The 24036-nt window shown below is 45.3% G+C and overlaps 1 protein-coding gene across 3 annotated transcripts in view; it reads left to right on the top strand.

Annotated features, from left to right (window-relative positions):
• KIAA1549L (KIAA1549 like) overlaps window positions 1–24036 on the top strand; it is a 314269-nt gene that overhangs the window by 202270 nt on the left and 87963 nt on the right. For all 3 annotated transcript variants that reach the window (XM_027562705.1, XM_027562704.1, XM_027562703.1), the window contains 4 exons: window positions 1463–1625; window positions 3163–3222; window positions 9123–9274; window positions 14429–14600. In XM_027562705.1, the coding sequence (XP_027418506.1) occupies window positions 1463–1625; window positions 3163–3222; window positions 9123–9274; window positions 14429–14600 (547 nt within the window). The remainder of the gene's footprint in view (window positions 1–1462; window positions 1626–3162; window positions 3223–9122; window positions 9275–14428; window positions 14601–24036) is intronic.

Below are 24036 nucleotides of genomic sequence, written 5' to 3'. Positions count from 1 at the left end.
TCATGGGACTCTAGGCGCTGTGTTAGAGAACTTAAAAAGGAACTTGCTCTTATGGGAAAAACTTCGAAATAGCTTGAAGAAGCTTACTCTTGATAGTCTTCAAAGTAAGTTTTAAAAGGAATGCTGCAGAGATATCTGTGTCTGAGCACACAAAGGTTTTAGACAGACTGGGTATCAGTTCCTGGCAAAAAGAGAGGACATATTCAAATGAAGGCAATTTGAGGAAAGTCCAATGAAAAGGACTTTACAGAAGTGTGCCCAGGCTCTAGGGGGACCAGGGGGGTGGTGCAGCTTTCAAGGCTGTGACTTTGGGGCTGATGAGGTGAGGGGACAGAGCAGTTGTGGGAAACTTGGGCCAGAAGTGCGCAACAAGAGCTGTGACCCCCCCAGGAGGGAGCTCCCAACACCAGCTCTCTGACCTCACTCTCCTCCTTCTCGCCCACATCCTCCTGAGCTCCCTGTAGCTAACATCAGGGCACCAAGTAGCCCATTGGTGTGCTCCACAGAATTCTGCCTCTGGGGGCACTGAGCAGGATGAGGGCAGGGTAGCAAATGGATCTGGTGGGGAAGGGGCAGACATCCAGCGCAGAAGCCCACAAAGACTGTCTCACCAGGCAGAACGCCTTCCTACTGCATCTGTTTTTCACATTTCATCTGTGGGGTGTTTGTGTGTATATACACTGACCCATGAAAGTCTCATTTCTTCATAACTAAAAACCTGACTTAAAGATTCAAGAAGAAAACTATACCATCTCATAGTAATATTAACATATTCTATATTGAATTGATAGACCGCAATGAAATGGAATCTCTCTCGAAAGAAGCTGTTTTCTATTTCTGCATTCTTATTGTCATCAGTTTTCATCATGCTATCCATTACTAGGTTGGTGACCAGTGGCGTGCATTCTCTGTCCTTTCAACTTTAAAATTCCCCAGAAGTTTGAATCAGGCTTTCTCGGTCTGAGCAGTTGAGCCCTCCTTAAATTTATCATTCCTATGCTCTATAGTGTATCTTCAGAACCATAAAAATAGCCTGCGAGCATTTAGCCCCTGGAAAAGATACAGCACCTGTGGTTAAAACCTGAAGTCAGGCTGCACAGGTTTGGATCCTGGCTCTGTCACTTATTAGCTGTGTGACCTTGGGCAAGTCCCTTGATCATTCTGGGCTTCAGTTTCCTCCTCTGTCAAAGGATATACCTCCATGACAGGATACACCTCCTAGGGTTGTGGTGAGGATTAAATGAGATCATGTGCCCTTGGAACGATACCTGGTACGAGATGCCTGGCATGTTGTGAGCCATCATAAGTGACAACTGTTGTTATTCTTATCTCTTCCTTGCTCTCTTCCCACCTCCCTTTCATTCCTAACCTCTCCTTAAGCTTCTCTTCCCACGGCCTCCATGAAACAGACCCTCGTCTTATTTGGCATGTCTCCCTCCCCTTTCCTCCTGTGTCCATTCAGATGGTGAGCACATCCAACGCCTCCCAGACAGTCACCTTGGTGTACGTGGTGGCCAACCGAAGCTCCTTCCTCAACGGCACCGTGGCCAGCAGCCTCCTCCGCCAGCTCTCCGCTGAGCTGGTGGGGTTCTACCTCACCTACCCGCCGCTCACCATCGCGGAACGTGAGTATGTTCGAGCTGTGTTTGAGTCCCTGTAGGACTCTACCGTCTTCTCCGGGAGCTTGTCCATTTAGCAAGCCTCCATGGTGCCATGTGCTAACTCTTTTGTCATAAAATCACAACTGTAATATGTGACTGAAGGGGGTTGAATTGATGAAAACGTCACTGCATGTTGTAAAAAGCACTGGCTAGGTGCTTTTACCCTTCACTTGTCTTGTATCTCATTTAATCCTCACAACTACCCTCTATGGTAGGTGCAAAATTAGCGCCATTTTGCAGAAATGGGAAAATTGAAACTCCAAGAGGTTTAACTCCAAGATGCCTACTCTGACATAGCTGGTGAGACATCAAACCTGGGGCTTGAACCAAGCAGTCTGTCTTCTTAGCTTATAACATTGCCCGGTAGAGCGTCTGTCTGTCCTCATGGCAATCTTGGTTGCTAGGGTTTCCCCCACTTCTGCCATCACCAAAAATTCCCAGGCCTTCAGCCCTTGCCTGGGCTATAGATATTATAATGCAGCTCACGTGCAGTCAGCATCGTGACTTCACTTGATGAAGTCCCCATAGGCTTGTGGCCTCCTCTTTCTCTAACGCTTCAGTTGCATAATCCTCATTATCATGCAGCAGGCATAGACTTCGAAGATGCAGCCTACATTTTGTACCCAAACACTTACTCAGTAGCCAAAGGAAGTATAGATCCCTGCTCTTAAATTTAATTGTTGATACATACTCAAGGTCACTGGGTAAGTGTATTTTTTTAAACATGTATTAGCAAAGTTGTTTTCATTTCCCTCTATGGTTCCTTTTTATATTGTAAATAAGTGAGATAATGTGCTAATGTACTTATTAGCACAAAGTAGCCACTCAGACTTTATAAAAAAATGTTAGTTAGTGGCAAGCTTTTGTGAATTTCCATGTACTCAGAAAAGATGACTCTGGATTTTATGGAAAAGATAATGTCATAAAAGATGGCATTATGTCACCTGGTAGCATGTGAAGGATTTATTTTCTTTGATCATCTTGATAGTCTAAGAATAATAATAATAACACAACTGTGATTTACTGAGTACTTATTATGTGCCAAATAATGTGCTAAACTCTGATGGTCACCACACTATAAAGAAATGGGACCATTGCTTGCAAGCATTTAGCTACTAAACTTAGTCTTTGGAAAGATCCATTCAAGAAATAATTATTCCTAAAAATATGTTATGATGGGTAATTTTTTTAAAAAGAAGGCTATAGTTGACAGGTTCTCGTTGAAGGTCTTGACAGTAAAATTGTTTTGCCTTAAGAAGGTTTGGATGGAAAAGCTGAAAGCAGACACCCAAAGCCTTAGAAAACTCTTCTGAAAGTTAGCCCTTTACTGAGTATTTTAGTTTTCTGAAAAGCAAGTTTCAGGCTGTATGTCCTAGAGTTCCCAAGAATGATAGAGCAGGATTTAGCTGCTTGGTATTTTGTCAGCTGTGTCTATTTCCCTGAACAAAATCTATATATAAAAGTTGTGAAAGTAATTTGGTGTGTTTCTTGTTTGTTTTAGCGCTGGAATACCCCAACCTTGATATATCAGAAACGACGAGAGACTACTGGGTAATTACAGGTAATCTCTTCTCTCTTTGCTCCTTTCACCGTATCAGGTTGGTTTATTTTTAAAAGCTTGCTTGCCTTTCAGTGATAGAATTGGCGTCTTTTCTTGGATTCTGCCGTATAAGCCAAGGAGTTCCTTCCATAGGACCAGAAATGGAGTAAACTGAGATAAGAACCTGGGCTCTGTGACAACCTAGAGGGGGTCAGCTGGGGTGGGAGGTGGGAGAGAGGCTGAAGAGGGAGTGGACATGTATATACCTATGGCTGATCCATGTTGAGGCAGAAACCAACACAATGTTGTAATTATCCTTCAATTAAAAATTAAAAAAAAAAAAGACATCACACTGAAGATGGGTGTTAAATAATCAGTTCAAAACAGCTACCTTGAAAGTCCTAGTCTGGAGCCTTCTTCTTGCAAAACATGCATCCATCAGAAGGAAGAGCATTAAGCTGTGGAGGGCTGGGGCATGTCCATGCGAATGGTTGTCTATTTGTTTAAAGATCGTAGGCCTTTCTGCACTGCCCTACAAAACCCAGTGGAAGTCAGAGGAATGCCAGGCATGCACTTTTCTCTCTCCCTGGGCACACCCACACTGATCCTGTTGAAGCCCAGCGTGTCCTGACAGTGAAGGCGGACGGAAGTAGAAGGGTGTTTGGGTGGCATTTTCCTTGACATTTTCTAGCTGAGATTTATGAAACAGCAAAAAAAAGTTCTTGTTTGTGTTTTTCAAAAGCCAGACAGTAGCTCTGAAAATTAGAGAAGCAAGGATTAGAAGCAGAGAACAGAAGCTTGTAGGAGGCAGAGTGACTAGCTGGGTCATTAAGGGTGGTGCCGAAAGCTCAGCTTCTCTGTTCACTGGTGCCAAATTGAATCTCAGAGGCAGTTTGGAGTGAAGTAGAAATGGATAGCTTCATTGCTTTGCTAGCAGGGGATACCGCAAGCTCCTGCCTCAAAAAACTACATGTCCCAACCTGGGAGGATTTGATGAGGGGTTTTATAGCAATAGTTCAAGGTAGGGTTTTATAGCAATAGTTCAAGGTAGGGTTGCTAAAAAGATTAAGGTGTGTGTAGGGTCTCCAGGTGGTGCTGGTGGTAAAGAACCTGCCTGCCAATGCAGGTAGATGTAAGAGACGTGGGTTCAATCTCTGGGTTAGGAAGATCCCCTGGAGGAGGGCATGGCAACCCCCTCCAGTATTCTTGCCTGGGGAATCCATGGACAGAGGAACCTGGAGGGCTACAGTCCATAGGGTTGCAAGGAGTTGGACGTGACTGAAGCGACTTAGCACGCCCGGGGTCTCAGGTGGTTGGTCTCCTATTCTTGACGCACTTCTCTGGTCCCTGTAAATCTTGCCTCACGTGGTTTTGTGGCAGCTCTCTCCTTCATTAGCAGCTGTTCTGGATCTGCCCTTTGGAACTTGGGGAAGGTTACAGTGGCTAGAGTCTTGCCTACAAGAAATGGGGACAGAAAGGCTTCCATGCCCAGGAGCCCCAAAGGGTCCTCCTCGGTTTCAAGGGGAGGGACAGGAAGGTGTTGGTCTGCTAGAGCTGCTACCCTAGGCTGGGGAGTGAGGGTGGGGGCTTCAACCACAGGAATTTATTTTCTCATAACTCAAGAGGCTGAAGGTCTAATATCAAGGTGTCAGCAGGGTTGTTTGCTTCTGAGGTTCTCTCTCCCTGGCTTGGAAAACATCCACCTTCCCTCTGTGCAGGTCTGTGTCTTAATTTCCTCTTCTTACAAGGATACCAGTCATTTAGGACTAGGCGCCACCCTAATGACCTCATTGTATCTTAATTGCCCTATCCCAAACAGTCACATTCTGAGGTCCTGGGGGATAAAACATCATCAGATGGGGTGTGGGGGAAACAACTCCGCCCATAACAAAGAGGGAGCAAGATTTTGCAGGTCCTGGAAGATGAGCCTGGACAAGCAGGCCCTCCCCAGCCTCCCTCTTCCCTTCCCTGTCTCTCCCTCCCTTGCGGTCCCAAACAAGCAGTAAGTGGGTGCTGGCTGGAATACTAACTAGGAGCTCGGTGAAGCCTGCTCAAGACCTCTCCTAAACTGCAGAAAATTGTGTTTCTTTCTGCCCTGCAAGGCCATGGATTTGCAGAGATTATTTTACCTGCGAAGAAAGCCAACAAAAGAAATGTGTTTACAAAGGAAAACAGCAGCGACCCACCAGAGCTTATGCCCAAGAGAGACAGTGCTAACCCAGCAACACATTTTTGAAGCCAGCAGGTTATGTAACACTTATAAAATCATGTTTCCTGCCCAAGGAATGCTTTTTTTTAAACTTGCAGATACATACCCCACCTTCTCTAACTTTAATATTGACGTTTGATGGTAAGACACCCTGTCCTTGTCAACCTCTTGTTTTGTCCTTTCCTCAGGTACCTCTGTCTGAGTGACACGTGCTTAATAAAAGGCTCCATACATGGTCTTGTTTTCAGGATTCTCTTGTGACTTGACTGGACATCCCTCACTTGTTATCACTGGTGCTGCTGTTGGTAATCAGCATACACAATGACCCCCCACCCAACCCATCTCAACACTGTGTTCGGGGCTCATTGGACCAGTTGATTTCTACTTGAGGGGCAGGGAGAGAGGGGAAGAGTTTCAGGTTTCAGGAGGACCCTCCTGCCTTCCCTTTGGCCCATGACCACTTTCTAGACCTGTGGGCAGTCACCACCAACTTTTACCGTCATTTCTAGAAGGGGTAGGAGATTGGGAATGGAGAGATGAAGATAGCTTTGTTCAACCCATTCCCCAGGCCAGGAGCCTGAGGCCACTGGGCTTCTCAGGAGAAAGGAGAGGAGCTGTAGTCCTGGAACACAGCTCTGTGTTTTCCAGGCAATTCCTTCCTCTGCTGAGGACCTGTCTAGCAAAGCAGGAGGTGCCTTTGAGCAACAACAGCTACTGCTTGTGGGCATCCTCTCAAGGGCTTTATGGCACTATGCTAGAAGCAGTTTTCTTTTATAAAGTATTCTGTTCTTCATGATATGGTCAGGAGTAGCTTATGATAACCGTGTTTTCAGATGAGGAACTGGGCCCAGAGGAACTTGCCCAAGAACACTCAGTCGGGGGGCATCAGGATTCAAACCCAGGCTCCCGGCTCCAGCCCCCAGCTCTTATCCAGCTGGAAGACTGTCCTTAGGAAGGACACATCGTCTTTGCAGACAGAGCCACGAGGCACGTGGGAGCTGCCCAGCTGTTGATTCCGTGGAACTCTGTGGCAGGTTCCCGTAACTTCCTGCACTTCCCTGGAGGCATTTTTTTTCTCTCAATTTTTAAAATTGTGGTAAAATACACATAACATGTGATTTATCGTTTTAACCTTTTAAAAAATTATTTTCTGTTGGAGTATAATTGCTTTACGATGTTGTGTTAGTTTCTGTTATACATCAAAGTGGATCATTTATATGTATACATATATCCCCTCCCTCTTGGACCTCTCTCCCACCACCACACTCTGATCCCTCAGCTTCAGGTTGTTACAGAGCACCGAGCTGAGCTCCCTGTGCTATATAGCAGCTTCTACTAGCTAGCTATTTTATACATGGTAGTGTATATATGGGAGAAGGCGATGGTACCCCACTCCAGTACTCTTGCCTGGAAAATCCCATGGATGGAGGAGCCTGGTAGGCTGCAGTCCATGGGGTCGCTAAGAGTCGGACGCAACTGAGCGACTTCACTTTCACTTTTCACTTTCATGCATTGGAGAAGGAAATGGCAACCCACTCCAGTGTTCTTACCTGGAGAATCTCAGGGATGGGGGAGCCTGGTGGGCTGCTGTCTATGGGGTTGCACAGAGTCGGACACAATTGAAGCGACTGAGCAGCGACAGCAGCATCAGTGTATATATGTCAAAGCTACTCTCCCAATTTGTCCCACCCTCTTCTTCCCCCCAAGCGTCTGCGAGTCTGTTCTCTACATCTGCGTCTCTATTCCTGCCCTGGGACTAGGTTCATTGGTACCATTTTTCTAAGTGTACAACACAGCAGCATTAAGTACGTTCACAGAATTGTGCAGCCATCACCACTGTCTATTTCCGAAACGGTTTGTCACCTGGAGGCTTTGACTCTTCTCTTCTTTGATGTCTGCCCTTTCTGCATCACCACTGGGATGTCTCTAAAGTAACTCATGGTGACACCCCTCAACCGTCCTGCATTCCCTCTCTCACCCTTGTCCCCTGGTGAGGAGAGGCCAGCATAGGAGTAATCCTGCAGCAGTTGGCGCTGTCGTTTTATGGGAGGCGTATCTTTGAACTTGAAAGAACACGAGCTCTCCTCCTGGGGTCAGGAGGTGGGTCAGCCCTTCCTCAGCCTGACAGCTGTGCGAGGAGGGCTTGGAGGGGCCTTTCTGGGACCCACCACCGTGGGAGGCACAGGAATGTTTGCAGGAGTTTGTTTGCAGGAATTCTGCTGAGCTGGGAGTCCCTCATGAGAGCCCTGGGGAGGAAAGCTGCTTTATGCCTTTCATGGGAATTTTTTTTAGGATTTGTGGTTTCAAAGAAATAACTTCTGAAACTCAGCTGTGGGTTTCACTTTTCTCATGGTCAGTTTCGACATCGCTGTCTGTATCTCATTGTCATCTGTGCCTTGTTCTGGCCCTGTTAGAATGCCATCATAGTAACAATATGGCCTTTATATCCAGGCTCTTTTCAGATCCCAGTAGACAGGGTGGTATTAATGGTCCTTGGCTGGAGTGTAGTAGAACAAACTCTGCTAAATGAAAAATCTTGTATTACATCCCCAGCCCATGTAAGTTTTGGTCTAAGAAGATGAGAATTGCTTTTAGCATTTTTATTTTCAGGGATGACTGTGTTTGGAGGGAGTGTTTTAGGTGTTTGGGGAGAAGTGTGCTTCTTCCCAAGGGACTTGGAAGAAGGGCTGGCTTGGGGAATAGACAGCATAAAGGCAGTCGCCCCCATAGTAAGTGACTGCAGCAGTTCTAGGATGGTCCTGGCGTTCATTAAAATCCCCCTCCAGGCACCAGCCATAGCCTGGAATTCCGTATCAGTGCTTTACTTACTGATTACAGATACTCCGGGTGTGGATAAAGTCCAGAAGTGGAGGAAGGGTAGAAAGAGAGGGTTTCATTTACCTTCCACACAGGAGGCTCTGTGCTACACTGCTATATACATCTCATCTCAACCTTAAAGCCCACTAGAAATATATTTGCTGTGATGTAGCCTTTCTTCTTCCATTTTACAAAGAAGGACTTGGACTCTGAGAGGGCCAGTGGTTTGCCCAAAGTCCCCCAGCTGGCAAGTGCCAGTGCTGAGAGAGCCCACTCCTTTGATCACACGATCCTGCTCTCAAGTCAGGAGACCCTGGGACCCTGGGCAACTTTAGGAGTGAGCCCTGAAAGGTCCCCACTGGCGAGGGAGGGGATGACAACACAGCAGGGTGGCTTACCCACATGGAAGGGGCTGAGTAGCAGGATGGAGCTTAGACCCTTCAGCAAAGCTGTCGGAAAGAAGAGTAGAATTAGGGTAGCACTGAACCAGGAACCACCAAGAAATCCAATCAGCTGTTCTGCAGCAATGCTGTGTTCCCATACAGACTCTGACTGAACAGACTATCTTAAAAAGGTTGGGACCTAGTACAACAAGTTTGGGTCATTACGCCTGTCCCAGTTTGTGAAGGCAGGGTTCCAGGGGTTTGGGCTTAAGCCCCGGCTTTGCTGATCACTAGCTGTGTGAACTTAGACAAGTCACATAGCTCTTCAGCGTCTCAAACAAGCGGATAGTGATTCCTAAGCCCTGGGGCGTCGAGAGGGAAGGATGGCCAGACCCTAACAGGGGTTCAGGCCCACGGCCCTTACAGCTGGTGCAGGCCCGGCCCTGGTGGCCGTGGCTTCTGAGTCAGCAGTGAGCCTCTCCCCTGACAGCGCCTCTGTCTTCTGTGTCCAGTGCTGCAGGGCGTGGACAATTCCCTGGTGGGCCTGCACAACCAGAGCTTCGCCCGGGTCATGGAGCAGCGCCTGGCCCAGCTGTTCATGATGTCCCAGCAGCAAGGCCGGCGGTTTAAACGGGCCACCACTCTGGGAAGCTACACCGTACAGGTGGGTGCGTGCAAAGCCTATAAGAAAGGTATGGAAACGTGCTTCCTGAGCTGAGGTAGATTGTGCTGCTTGCCGAGATGCGTGCACACCACAAGCTGATGAGGCCGGTTAATCCACACTGCTCTTACTTTTGTGGGGTTGGTGGTCATAATCATTGACATTGTGAAGGAGGGTGAGAGCTGCTCTCCCGACTGTCTCACTCTGGATTGCAGGGGGAAGCAGGTCTCAGAAGACATGCTGCCCACACGTGCATATTTATTCAACAAAGCATTATTAGTAAGGGTCAGCTCCCCCGCAACCTGCTCCGGAGGCTGGATGAGGTCCCAGCTTTCAGGCCTCTCAGCACCATGGCTGTGATCAGCAGAAACACTCATCAGCCTTCCAAAAGTGGGGTTCTGTTGGCCTTGTCGTGTCTGTTTCAACAAACAGAGCCCTCTCCATTTATAAGGGACACTTGACCACACTGAGATTTAGGGGAATACACTATAGCAGACACTGCTGGGGCCCTGCCCATACTTGCTTACCATTTCTATGAAGGCTGGTAGACTTCCAGCATCATTTTATTCAAGGGCTGCTCTTGAGATTCCAGAACCCACTTTGCCCAGTCATGGCTGGCTGGAAGTACTTGGGACTTCACTGGCAGTGGGGGTATAAATACCACAGCTCTTTGGTTTCTTGGCTGGGGGAATTCTGAAAAGTGTGCTTTAGGATCACCAGCAGAGCTTTCCCACAGAATTAAGCTTTGGTTTCCCACCGTGGTGACTTACTTCCTAATGCACCCCTTGTCAGCTCCTTTCCGCCCTCCCACCACTCCGTCAGTTCTCTGCACCTCTTCAGTAAATGACAAGCATTCAGCTCTTCTCAGAGTCTGCTTCAGAGGGAACCCAACAGAGATACCATCCTGAGGGTAGAGGCTCTGAGCCACTCTAGATTCTTTATCCAGTTCAAGCAAGAGTGGGACTGTCTCCAGCATATTCTAACCAATCCATATATCTTGAGTACCACTACTTCTACCCAATGAGAATCCATTTCCAACATTTGTTATGCTAATCAAAGCTCTGTGGAGCAAGGTATCAAGTTATAGAAGCACTTCTGGCAGGCGTTTCTAGAGAGTGGGCTTCTTCTATGGCATTTAGCCAACTGCCCCTGGGGTGTGAACTCCTGATTGGTGACTGACCACATCTAGGGTATAACTTAACCCAAACACACATGCATGGTATTGCACTGTCTAAGAGAACACTTTAAAGGAAATTACAGACATTACCATAGTCTGTCTGCAGATCATGTCCCCAGGCAATCCTGGAAGTACAAGCAACCCATCTTTTGGAACAAAGTTTCCTACATCAGTCAACATCCCACCCCTAAGGGAGACTCCAGGTACCCCATTCGCAGTTGGTATATTTGGCCTCTTGTCCTATTGAACGTCGCTTCAGTTCTAAAAGTCTTTGGGGTCTAAGACAGCCTCGTGATGAGGTAAAGCGGTCGTTAATTTCATGTGCCAGGTTTGTGGGGGTCCATGTGAGCCCTATAATTCACATTTCTCCAAGTAACAGAAAGGAAGTCTCTGGGATTCAGACAGTTGAAATGGAGTTTGCCTTAACTGAAGTGGGAGAAAGAATCCCCCTACACTCACAATTATTTGTTAACCTAAGAAACGCAACACATTCTAAGTGCCTAAAAGAGCCCAGCAAGATGTTTTTTCCTCTTTTTTCCTGAGTATTCAGTGTGTGTGACCCCTTTTGTTACCTGGAAAACCTGAGTGAAGTAACTAGGGATTTATTTCTGCAAATCTCCAATTTACCAAGGGTGTAGATCACCTTCCAACATCATCCTGGGAGGAATTTGCTAGGAAGAATCTGCTGTTAAATTGAAATTGAGCGAAGTTATTAGTTGCTTGAATGTTCATTCATCTCATACCTGGTTATATTAATGCTCTCCCTACCTCCTCTCCCACTGGGGACAGAAATAACACCCCCAGTTTCCCAAATAAAATTCACTCTGTAGAGTTTACATCATCCGTCATGCAGAGAAGCCTTTCATCTGGGCTCAGATCATTTTTAAAGATGAGCCACCTTCATGAATATGGAAATTTAAATGTCTAGAATCTAAAGATATTTCTCTAGTGGATATATTTGAAAAAGTGAGTCCAAAGAAGACATACGTAGGACCAGTAAGCATTTTTAATTGTGTAACTCTATTTGTCATCGAAGTAATGCAAATTCTAACGACCACAAGATGCCCTTTTCACCTACTAAAAGTAAGTGGATTGGTACTGTCCAGTGTTGACGGGGATGCAGTGAAGTGGGCACCCTCAAACTCAGTAAATGGGAGAACATGTGAGTGATTTAGACAAGAACCTTTTAGATGGTCACAACCTCACCCCTAGAAATTCCTTTCGAGAAGATAAAGGTGAACACAAAGATAAAGAGGTGAGAGCACTGTTTCTCAGAGTGTCCGGAAAATGCTTTTGTAAGGTGCCCATCTGACCAGGTCAGTTTGGGTAAGGCTGCATCCTCTAGAGCATTCTTAAAGATTCCAAAGGTATATTAACATACAAAGACTCTCAAAAGACCTGCAAGTAATCTCCTTGCCTTTCTGCAATATGCTGGTTTCTAAATTTAAGTACCATCAGGAAGATCCCCTGGAGAAGGAAATGGCAATCCACTCCAGCACTCTTGCCTGGAAACCCCCATGGATGGAGGAGCCTGATAGGCTACAGTCCATGGGGTCGCAAAGTCGGACATGATTGAGCAACTTCACTTTCACTTTCAAGACCCTTGTTTATAATAATATCTACATTTCCCTGACATTTTATTATGACCATTTGTAAATTCACAGAAAAGTTCCAAAAATTATGATGTAAACACACATATACTCAACATCTCGGTTCTACCATTAACTGTGTATGACGTTACCATTTTATATTTGATAACATATATCATTTCCATACCATGAATCAGTTTGGACTGTTCTAAAACCTCATATAAATGAAATCCTACAGTAGACTCCCTTTTGTGTAGTCTTTTGACTCTGGAGTGTTTTTGAGATTCATCCATATTGTTCTTTTTATTCAGTAGTTTATTGCTTTTTATTGCTGAGTGACATTCCCTTGTATGAACTATACTACAGGTTGTTTATCCAAGCATTGTTTATCCATGCTTCTGTTGATGGACACCTGGGCTTTTCCCAATTTTTAGCTACAATAAGCAAAACTTCTCTGAACCCTCTTCTGCAAGCCTTTCTTTGGACATGCGCTTTCATTTCTCTTGGGTATGCAGGAGTGGTTCACAGGGTTGGTGTATACGAATTCTGTGAGAAACCACCAGACCTTTCCCCAGAGTGTACTGTCTGATGCTCCCACCAACCGGATATGGAGTTACCCCAAGTCTTCATTGACACAGGGTTGTCAGCCCTTCTTATTTTAGTCATTCTGGTGGTTGATAGTGATGCCTTATGGGTTTTAGTTTAATTTCCTCATTGAGCACCTAAAAAAACATGCTTATTGGCTCCTCAGGTATCTTTCTTTGTGAAATGTCTGGTCAGATTATTTTAAAAGCCATTTTTTTATTGGATTGTAGTAATATTTATTTTTAATTGTTATTTGTAGCATACATACTCAGGAGCATAAAAATATGCAGAGTTTAAAGAACCCTAATAAAAAAAGAACCCACAACCTAAAGAGAATTACTGTCACCTTACCCCAGAAGCTTTCTCTGTGTCTTTTCGGATTATACCTACTTGCTTCCTTTCTACCAGCGTTGAATGTGCTTCTGGGTTTTGTATTAAATCATGCCTGTGTTTTCTGTATAGATTTTACCATTCTCATGTGTATCCGTAAGCAGTGCATCATCTGGTTTTGTTTGTTTTTGAACTTCATATTCTGTAATTTGTCTCTTTTGCTCCATATCAGGCTTTGTATTCACCCATATTGGATCAAAGAGCCACAGTTCTACTACTCTATAATATTTAATTGTGCAACAGTACTATAATTCATTTATCCACCCTACTGTTAGTGACTTCTGAATTTTTGTATTTTTTTTTTTAGCTATTATGAGCAATGCTGCTATAAACATTTTTGTTACCTCTTTTGATATCCTGTGAAACTCATAATCTGTCAGATACACTTTGGGAAATACTTACATGATGCCATATTTATCAATGGTGAATTATGCTAGTGAAAACTTGATAACAACCTAAATGTCCACAAATGAAGGTTTAGTGAAGTTTATGACACATGCACACAGTAGAACATTATGTAGGTATTAAAATTTATGTTTTATGTGTGATTATCAATTGTTAGTTACAATACTGAAAAATGAGTAACAATCTAGGTGTTTAACAATAAAGGATTGGTAAGTAAGTTTACGAGGTATGCCTTGGAATGCCATGTAGAAACTAACGTTTATGCTTTTATTATAATTAAGCCCCTATGGATGCAAGTAAAAATGGCAATATATAATATTATACAGGAAATATGATAAATAATTTTGTAAAATGATAAATAAGAGGCTTGTGTGGAAAAAAAATAGTAGCAAATACTCTAAAATGATGATAGTAATTAGCTTGTGGAGGGGGTTACAGGTTGTTTTTATTTTATTTCATTTCTCGATGCTTTTCTGTATTTTCAAATTCTCCGTAGTGCAGTGAGAAAAAGCAACAAAGGTTATTTTAGAAAAAGAACTTTGAGTCTCCAAACCCTGCTCTTATCAGAGACCTTTTGGATTGTAGACCTAGAAGTTCATTTTTTTTCCCCTTCTCTGGCAATTGCAGGAATTTGAAATCAGAAATCTTGTTTGAGCATAACTTAACATGCCCTGAATTCATGTGGAGGCCTATTTTCAAATGAGGCCAGAGTTCTCTGGAGGCTGGAAGACTTGACCACTTTAGCGTTTCTTCTCCGTCTCAAACTGTTCTTCCCAGATGTTTGTATTTTCAAGACTGTTTTCTCCTCCCTGCCTTCCTCTTCCAGCAATAGTAGGGTTCCTTGAGACATCGGTGTTAGGGAGGTATGTGAAGGTTGATGCCTTAAATATATGTTATGGGTCCACTCAGCTGGAGAAGGCTTCACAGTCAGGAGCGAGCCTGCTGATCATGTGAGTAATTGCAGAGTTGATGCACAATGCCCTGTAAACAAAGCCTATCTTTTTCTGAAAGATGGTAAAGATGCAGCGGGTGCCAGGACCCAAAGACCCCGCGGAGCTGACTTACTACACCCTGTACAATGGGAAACCTTTGCTGGGGACTGCAGCTGCCAAGATCCTGAGCACCATTGACTCCCAAAGGATGGCCTTGACTCTGCATCATGTTGTTCTTCTGCAAGCTGACCGTAAGGGGACAGTCTTTCTATTCAATATTTTTAACATCAGTAAATATTTCCTGTTCATCCAAGTGAGTCCCTAAACTCATGTTAGTAGACCCAGAGCTAAAAATATTTCTATTCTGAAGGTTCTCAGACCAACCAGCTGTTTCCTGTATTGTTTAAAGCAATAGGATTTGAGTGAAAGTGAAAGTCACTCAGTTGTGTCCGACTCTTTGTGACCCCATGGACTATACAGTCCATGAAATTCTCTAGGCCAGAATACTGGAGTGGGTAGCCTTTCCCTTCTCCAGGGGATCTCCCGAACCCAGGGATCAAACCCAGGTCTCCTGCATTGCAGGCAGATTCTTTACCAATGGAGCTCTCAGGGAAGCCCTGATATGAGGTAGCTATCAGGTTTTGGGTAAGGGATGTGTTTTGGATACTAGGGTGATGATAATACTGCTTTGCCCCAGGTCCTACCCACTCTTCCTCCTCAGTAGAGTCTTGTGAACAGCTAGAAAAATCACCACTGCTGAGATTGTATTTGTCTGCTGGGGAATTAAAGGTAATTTGATTAAGTAAACTTCCCAGAGTCCTACATGAACTGTGCTGGAGGACACAGAGAAGTGGGCAAGACTCGCTAAATCCCTGCCTTTAAGGCAGAGAAGGTGTTGATGCAGATATAAAGGTGTAGAATGCAGAGATGCTTCGAGGAGACAACGTGATCGATACAGGGCTCAACAGAGGGACAGATTGCTCTCAAGGGGTATCTGGGAAGGATTAATAGAGAAAGGGTATGAAACATAATAACTGCCTCTTTGAGGGCCCTCCCCATGGCAGCTGCTATGCTTGTTGCTTTACACTAATTTTTCTCTATTTCTCTGGGGCAACTTTATTCAGCCCCCAGTTACAGATGAAGAAACCTAGGCTAAGACAGGTTTGGATATATACTAACTTGCTCCATATCACAGAATTAGTACTTGACATGATATTAACTCCAAGACAGGAATCTGAATCTGAGTTCCAAAGTGTGTTCTTAACTGTATTACACGCTATGAATCCAGCTGAGGGTGGGGAAGAGGATATAGTCCAGAAAGAGGAAGAAGCAGGAGCAATAGAAGGGAAGTGAAAAGTACCAGCAGTGCTTGGAAAAAAGGAGTCAAGTTTCATGCAGTACCGAAGCATGAGGAGGAGATGATGGGGGTAGAAATGAGCATTGCTTAGGAGACTCAGGCCTTGCATGGCAAGGGAAGGGATTGTACAGTGATGAGATTGGTTCTGGGGAGCTATTGGAGACTTCTGTGCAGGGGAATAGTATCATTGAAAGTAGCCATTATCTAGGGAGATTAATCTGTTGTCAGTGTTCAGGTTGAGAGAAGGCAGAACTAAAGAGGCTTTCTGATGGCCCAGGCATTAGGGACCCGAATAAGGGCTTCAGAGAAACCAGGGAATAGGTGAGGCAGGTGAGCAACTGTGTGGCAGAAACGTTAGATTCGGCAGCACGTGGAGCATGCTCTAGGCCTGGTAGGCCTAGCTTGATCTGCTAGTTGGTGTCCACACTCCTTAGGAACCTGACACCTGGCTCATTGTTTTCCTCTCCTCATCTTCTGCCTTCATCCACGGTGGGTGTGGCTTCCATGGGGATGATCCAGCCCGTGTGTTGTTATGGCCCTCACTTCTGCTCAGCCAGCACATCCTCATAGACACACCTTTGCGTAGAAATGATGATCACCCTCTACAGTCTTGCCTTTAAAATGTTTTTAACTCAGATTGTCTTCCTCTGCACCTCTGTCCTTCCCTCCCTGTGGGCTCCGTCCCATCTCTGGTCAGGTCAATGACCTAATCAGTTCTGCTATATCCTCTTCATGTGTGTGTCCCCAGGCTCCATCCTCAGCTCTTTATCCATCTCTCCAGGTGGAGAATGAATTGTAGAGGGTAGGAGTAAAAACCACTGCAGGTGTCCAGGTGAGAGAGGAATGTGTCAGAGGTAGAGACTCAGAGAAGATATTTTACATATTTTTGCAGACAGAACCAGTGGGACAAGATAATGGATTGGGTATGAGTAGGAGAAGGTGAGGGCCAAAAGACTCAAGGTTGCCTCTGAGGTGTTTGCTTGAGCACTGACTTTGGTGTCACTTGTTGAGATGCAGAAGGTACAGAGAGGAGGTGGTTCGGTGGGGCAGTGGTGGGGATGGGCAGATGGAATTGAGAGTTTGGTTTTGAACATGTTAGTTTATACATGCAAGTAGAGATCAGGAAATACTAACTTGGGAGGAGTCATCAACACAGATAACATTTAGAGTTAAGGGAGTTCATGAGATTAACCAGACTCAGCACGATTTAGAACTAAAGAGAAGAGGGTGAAAATTAAGGCCTGGGGAAGTTACATGAGGGAAGAACTGGAGCCAGCAAAGGACCCTGAGAAGGAGCATCCAGGGAGATGGAGGAAACCCAGGAGGAGGTAGGGTCCAGAAACAGGCAAAGAAAGTGAATGTCTTAGAAGGAGTTGAGCTGTTGCATCAGCTTCTGTTCTTAAGAGGCAGAGACTGGAAGGACGGAGATGAAGTGGCCTTGCTAAACTGGAGCTTGGTGGAAAGCTTGGCAGGAGGAGTTCCCAGGAATAGGTAGTGGAGACAGAGTAGCTGGAGCGGGCCCAGGAGACAGTGGAGGTGGGGAAGCAAGGACAGCAAAGGGAGAAGATTAATGAGGCCACATGAAAGAGAGTGGGTACATTTGAGTAGTAAGACTGTAATAGAGAGGGAGAAACTGACAATGCAGAAGAGAGACAAGCCTTGCAGGAATAAAGCCCACACATGGACAAGGGGGCGGCACAAGTGGAGGGTCAGACTCAGCGAGGAGCGGGGATGGCCCAGCCTTTGGCAGCAGGAAGGCAAGCGGAGCAGGGGTGTGGGTGTCAGTCACATGGTACATTTGGTACTGGAAGCCTGAGGAATCTCTGTGGTTGTTTCTGCTCTCTTGGGTCATAATGAAGTGAAGGAGGCAGCTGAGCTTAGGATTGTGGGGCAGGGCACATTTGAGCCTGGGTGCGGTGGTACACACTGCGAATCAGCAAACTGATTAGAGAAACACCATAAGAGAGGAAGGCTCCCCACCTCCCAGCTCCTTATTGCTATGTTCAGACCATTTCTTCTATTCTGGAAAAATGCTAGATGCTTCAAAGTTGCCCCCTCCTTATTGCAGTCACCTCTAGACCCCAAGCTGACCCCCACTGTCCTTTGAAGTTTTTTTTTAACATTAATTTACTTACTTTTGGCTACCCTCGGTCTTTGTTGCTGTGTACGGGCTACTCTCTAGCTGTGGTGCACGGGCTTCTCATTTCAGTGGCTTTTCTTATTTCAGGGCACAGGCACTAGAGTGCAGGCTCAGTGGTTATGGTGCGCAGGCGTAGTTGCCCTATGGCATGTGAAATCTTCCCAGACCAGGGATTGAACCTGCATCCCCTGCATTGGGAGGCAGACTCCCAACCACTGAACAACCAGGGAAGTCCATCCTTTAGAGATTTTTACCTGGTTCATTGTCTCCTCTTCTTCACCACTTCTCCTGCCCCAACCCATCCTTTACTTTGAGATCAGTTCCTTGACCTCCTTACTTCTACTCCCGGCCTCATTGTACTTGGGAAGGGGCAGCAATGGGAGAGCTGGCCTTATTTAGACCGGGAGGTGAATGAAGTGTCAGGAGAAGAGGTTGAGGCTAAGGGGACTTTACTGATGGAAATGCATGGGGAACAGTGGAAGGTTTAAGAGCTTGGGCCAGAGACAGCAGTCACAGCAGTTAGAAGGTGCTTGGAGCCTTTTGGAAATGAGAGTCGAAGGATCATCTAGGGACCTTAGAGGCGTGACTGCAGCTCAGAGAGACAGGATTTCAACTCTGTTCCACCTGCCTTCAGAGCTGCTAGCCTTCACCCTTACTTTTTTGTTTCCTTCAAATCCACTTGGCCCTCCCAGCTCCCTTCAAGAGTAATTCTCAAACTGTTTTTTCTTCTCCATTTCATCATTATCTCCTCTTGGACTTTGCATGTGCTTCCCAAATGACTCAGCTTCAGCTTCTGTGCCACTAATGTACTGTCTACATTGTAATTAGAGTCATTATAATAAACACAGGTTCTGATCGTACATTTACAACATTTAAAAAATATTTGGTGGCTCTTCACTGTTCACAAGAGTAAAATCCAAGCTTCTTAAAGTGGGCCTTCCAAGCCCTTCACAACAGGTGCGCAGCAAACATTCAGATCCCTTCACAGCCTGGTCTCCAGGCTTCTTTCCCAATCATACAGCCTACTCTTCTTTCCTTCAGACCCAGGGCTTCAGCCACACGGGAGGATTCATTCTTCACATTCCCTGTCCCTGACTGCTGAAGCGTGACCCCTTCCCCCAAGTTCCAAGGGCCTTCATTGCCCTTATCCCAGTGGCCAAATGAATTGTTTTCTTGCTTTCTTCCTCATGAGCTCTTTAAAAGCAGGTACCACATCTCATTCCTTTCTGAATATCCAGCCTCAGTTACTGCCTGGCTCTATTCTTGTGAAAGCCTAGGAGCCACCTTTGCTAAATGCCTTTGCCAGGCCATGAGTGAGGCATGTGGTTGGAAGACACCATAGCAGAACAGTTGAGAGCAGAGCCTTTGCAATAACACAGGAGACAAATGAGTGACCCTCTTTGACCTACATTTTCCTCATCTGTAAAACGGAGAAATAAAAACACTGACCTGGGAGAACTACTAGGGGTTTAAATGAAATAATTATTGCATATAGAGGGTTTAGTATATCCCTGGGGCACCTATTAAACACATAATAAGTAGTAGCTGAATGTCTCATTTATCCATAAGGTGGAAGGACTCAAGGAGAGTCTATGAAGAAGCAAAGGTGATTTGAAGGTTAAGAGCCTATATAATTCAGAGTACAGGGTGCTGTTAATAAAATTAGAGAGGGAGTTGGTGAGGAGAAGCTCTTTTAGGAGGGAGAGTGTGATTTATTCACTTAGGGCCATGATGAGTTTAGGTGATGGACTTTTTTTTGTTCTTTTTTTGGGGGGTAGGGCCCCCACCACATTGCATAGCATGTGGGATCTTAGTTCTGGTCAGGGTATAAACCCATATCCCCTGTAAACCAGGGTTCGAACCCCAGTCCCCTGTAGTGGAAGCATGGAGTCTTAACCACTGGACTACGAGGGAAGTACCTAGGCGATGGACTATTAAAGGGTGCTGTGGTGGATATATAGGGCTGAAGTTAGGACAGTTGTTGGAAATCCTAGTCTGAATCCCAGGAGAGAGGCTAAAGTCAACACTATAGACTTTGAGAATGTTATAAATACAGAACAGAATTAAAATCCTGGAGAAATTCTGGTCCTGGAGGGAGTACAAAGCAGAAGACAGACCCTGGGAAATGCTTCCACCCAGATGAGGAACACACTAAGACCCATGAAGAAGAGGAGAAAGAGATGTTTTAAATCTCATTTTCTCCTGCTGCTGCTGCTAAATTGTATCAGTCGTGTCCGACTCTGTGCGATCCCATAGACGGCAGCCCACCAGGCTCCTCTGTCCCTGGGATTCTCCAGGCAAGAATTCTGGAGTGGGTTGCCATTTCCTTCTCCAGTTCATGAAAGTGAAAAGTGAAAGTGAAGTCACTCAGTCCTGTCCAATTCTTAGGACCCCATGGACTGCAGCCAGCCAGGCTCCTCCATCCATGGGATTCTCCAGGCAAGAGTACTGGAGTGGGGTGCCATTGCCTTCTCCGCATTTTCTCCTAATAGTTCTTAAATCAGCCTGCAATGTAAATCTAAGGTCAGCACTTTGAATGGAGAATCACGGTGTTGAACAGACACCTCCTTATCCCGTACTGTGCGTTCCAGTGTTTTCTAAATTGCTAGGTCTAGGGCCGATGTGCAGGGCTTCTCAGGTGGCACTAGTGATAAAGAACCCACCTGCCAATGCAGGAGATGGAAGCGATGCAGATTGGATCCCTGGGTCAGGAAGATGCCCTGGAGAGGGGCATGGAACCCACCCCAGTATTCTTGCCTGGAGAATCCCATGGACAAAGAGCCTGGTGGGCTATAGTCCATGGGGCTGCAAAGAGTTGGACACGACTGAAGTGACTTAGCATACACACAGCACAGGGCCAATGGGCAGTGCCCTACAGTGGAATGTGTGATGCCCGCTCTCCTCATGTCATCTCCAGGAAATGGGGCAGCAGTAACTTCTAAAGAAGTGGCTGCGTTCCCGATGGAGGTTTTCATCTGCTCTCTTTGCAGGATCTGGAGTGAGGGGTCCCTCAGAGAGCTTATCCAGCCAATGGTGTAAGGACAGTTCTCCCCATACACAAGCAGACCAGGGCAGGAACTGGTTTCCCTTATGTGGCCGTCAGACATCGATCTCAAAAAATATCACTTAAAGAAAGCTATATAGACTGGCCCTTCAGTAAAGGGAACTCTCATTCTTTCAACAAATATTTCTTGAGCACCTAGTATATGTCTGGCACTGTTCTAGGCCCTGGAGATACAGCTGTGAGCCAAGCAGGCAAACACTCTGCCCACATGGATCTTATATTCCTAAGTGGGCAGATTAAGCAGACAAAATAACTGAATAATATGTTATATGCTGGTAAGTACCATGGAGAAAAATTAAGCAGGGAAGAGGCTGAAGGATGCCGAGGAGATAATGGTTGCAATCTTAAATTGTTTGGGGGTGTGAAGACGATATTGAGGAAGCAACCTTTGAGTTGCTTCTTGAGGATACCTGGGAAGAAAGTTCCAGACAGAGAAGGGGTGGGGTTTGAGAGCCAGTGAGGAGGTCCCTGATGGAAGAGAGCAGCAATGATGAGTCACAGATGCAGCAGAGGAGCCACCAGCGGTAGAGCCTCATGGGCCACACCTGAGTGGGATGAGAGCCGCAAGAGCGTGTGGGCAGGGGCACGATGGGCCTGAGCTCTCCCCAGCTTCAGGGATCTGAGTTAGACCCTTCCTGTGTCTACTCACACCAGTCATGATTTCTCATGTTTTGGGAGTCATGAAGACGAGCTGAGAACTTTTTTGAATGGAATCCTTCTCCTATCACCATTTGCTCTACATGAGAGTAATTCTTTCTGAGTTCAGATTATAGGGACCTATTGAGTTCATTCGCTCTGACCAATACTTTGTGTGTGTGCACTCATACATGCACACACTCCCATTCATATGCATTAACTCAGAGCTGACTTATACTGTATATTTCAGAGAAATGACTTTTTATGGTTAAAAAAAAAACATAGTCTAACCTCCCTGGGGCTTAGTTTCTTCATCTGCAAAATGGGTATGAGAGTAAAAGCCTGACAAAGAGTGTATCGCAGTGCCTAACGCACAGTAGAAGCTCAGAATGTGTTGTCTCATTTTCCTATCCTTCCTCTGACATTGTTGCAAATTAAATAGCCATTTGTTCCTTTTCACCTCTGTACCTGACTTTGTAGTTTTAGATCATTATGCCAATGAATATATTAGGTTTGGATGACTTCAGTTGACCTAACTTTACTATCGCTTTGACCGTTAAATGAATTTATTAATGTACATAGCATACCTTTATTCCTTCCTCATTTAAATAGAGGTGAAAGGATTTTCCATACTGCACACATCCATCAAAACAATAAAGCTGAGTAAAAGCTGAACTCATGTTAATATTTCATTCTTGCTAATGAAAAAAATACATATAAATATATTTAGGGTATCATGTTCTGATACACTATACATTTTTCCCCATCAGGATAGAATAGCCAAAATTGATATTTTTCACAGAAGCATTAAGCTTTAAAAAATGTTAATGGCCTAAAACTCACATAGAAATACTGAATTACTAAAAGCAGCAGCAATTACATGTTTAATGTCAACAGAAGCACATTATCTAATGAGCTGTTTTCAGAAGTTAATAATGTGATTAATCACCGATTGACAAAAACTGTGGAAAAGAAGTTATTTTGTACTAATAGCACTCCCGAGCCAAGAGCTGCCTGAGGAGAGGTAAATCTTGGCTAATGAGGTGCCAGTGGAAGTCAGGGGTGGTTGATGTCAGAGAAAGACCAGCTGGCTCCTCAGGCAGGTCCTCACCATGTGATGCTTACTGGTGGGGTCTTTGTACTCCAGACTTGAGTCCTCAGTTTTGTGAGTTTAGCAGCCCCCAGAGTTAAACAGGATCAGGAGTACCAACTTATGCTAACCAGATTTATAAGAGAGTGATATATAAACCAGATTGAAAGTATTTAATTTAAAATGTAGATTGGAACTTGGAGAAGGAAATGACAACCCACTCCAGTATTCTCCCCTGGAGAATTCCATGGACAGAGGAGCCTGGTAGAATACAGTCCATTAGGTCACCGGGACTTGGACACGACTGAAGCAACTTAGCACACACAGCACAGTTTCATGGATGGGAACTACCAGGGAGAAGGGAACTTCTCCCTTAAATGGCTTTTACTCTATCCTTTGTGGAAACCTGTAGGGGGAGCCAAATTGGAACAGGAATAATGATAGTTTAGTTATACATTCATTCAGCTTTTAATTGAGCACCTACTATGTGCAGGGGCTTCCCTGATAGCTCAGTTGGTAAAGAATCTGCCTGCAATGTAGGAGACCCCAGTTCGATTCCTGAGTTGGGAAGATCTGCTAAAGAAGGGATAGACTACCCATCCAGTATTCTTGGGCTTCCCTTGTGGCTCAGCTGGTCAAGAAAATGCCTGCAATGCAGGAGACCCCGGTTTGAACCCTGGATTGGGAAGATTCCCCTGGAGCAGAGAAAGGCTACCCATTCTAGTATTCTGACCTGGAGAATTCTATGGACTCTATAGTCCATGGGGTCGCAGAGTTGGACACGACTGAGCGACTTTCACTTTCACTTTTCACTACTATGTGCAAGGCTCTGTTCTAGCCCTGGGGATGCAGCAAACAAGAGACAAAAAATAAACCTCCCTGCTCTGTTAGGGTATACATGCTAAACGAGGGGCAGGGGTGACAGATGGTGAGCAAATAATGTATGTATCACAGCAGATGGTGATATATACTTTAGAGTCTCACCATTCCAAGTATGGCCTGGGGCCCTGCTGCATGGGTATCTACTGGGAGCTTATTAGCATGTTACCAAGTCCAAGCTCATATTACTCACCACATGTCAGGCCAACAAATTGAGACACAAGTTGTTGAGGCAAGGAATAGTGACTTTATTCAGACAGCCAGTAGACAGAGAAGATGGTGGACTGGTGTCCTGAAGAACCTATTATAGGTGGACCCATCCCAATCCACAAAATTAGAATCCACGTTGAGCAAGATTCCCAGGTGATTGGCATGCACTTTAGTTTGAGGGGGATTCCCTGGTAGGTCAGCTGGTAAAGAATCCACCTGCAATGCAGGAGATCCTGGTTCGATTCCTGGGTTAGGAAAATCTGCTGGAGAAGGGATAGGCTACCCACTCCAGTGTTCTTGGGCTTCCCTAG

Source organism: Bos indicus x Bos taurus, chromosome 15, assembly GCF_003369695.1.
Source record: "Bos indicus x Bos taurus breed Angus x Brahman F1 hybrid chromosome 15, Bos_hybrid_MaternalHap_v2.0, whole genome shotgun sequence".
In the NCBI taxonomy this organism is placed as follows: Eukaryota; Metazoa; Chordata; class Mammalia; order Artiodactyla; family Bovidae; genus Bos; species Bos indicus x Bos taurus.
This window is presented reverse-complemented; position numbering and strand designations above follow the sequence as displayed.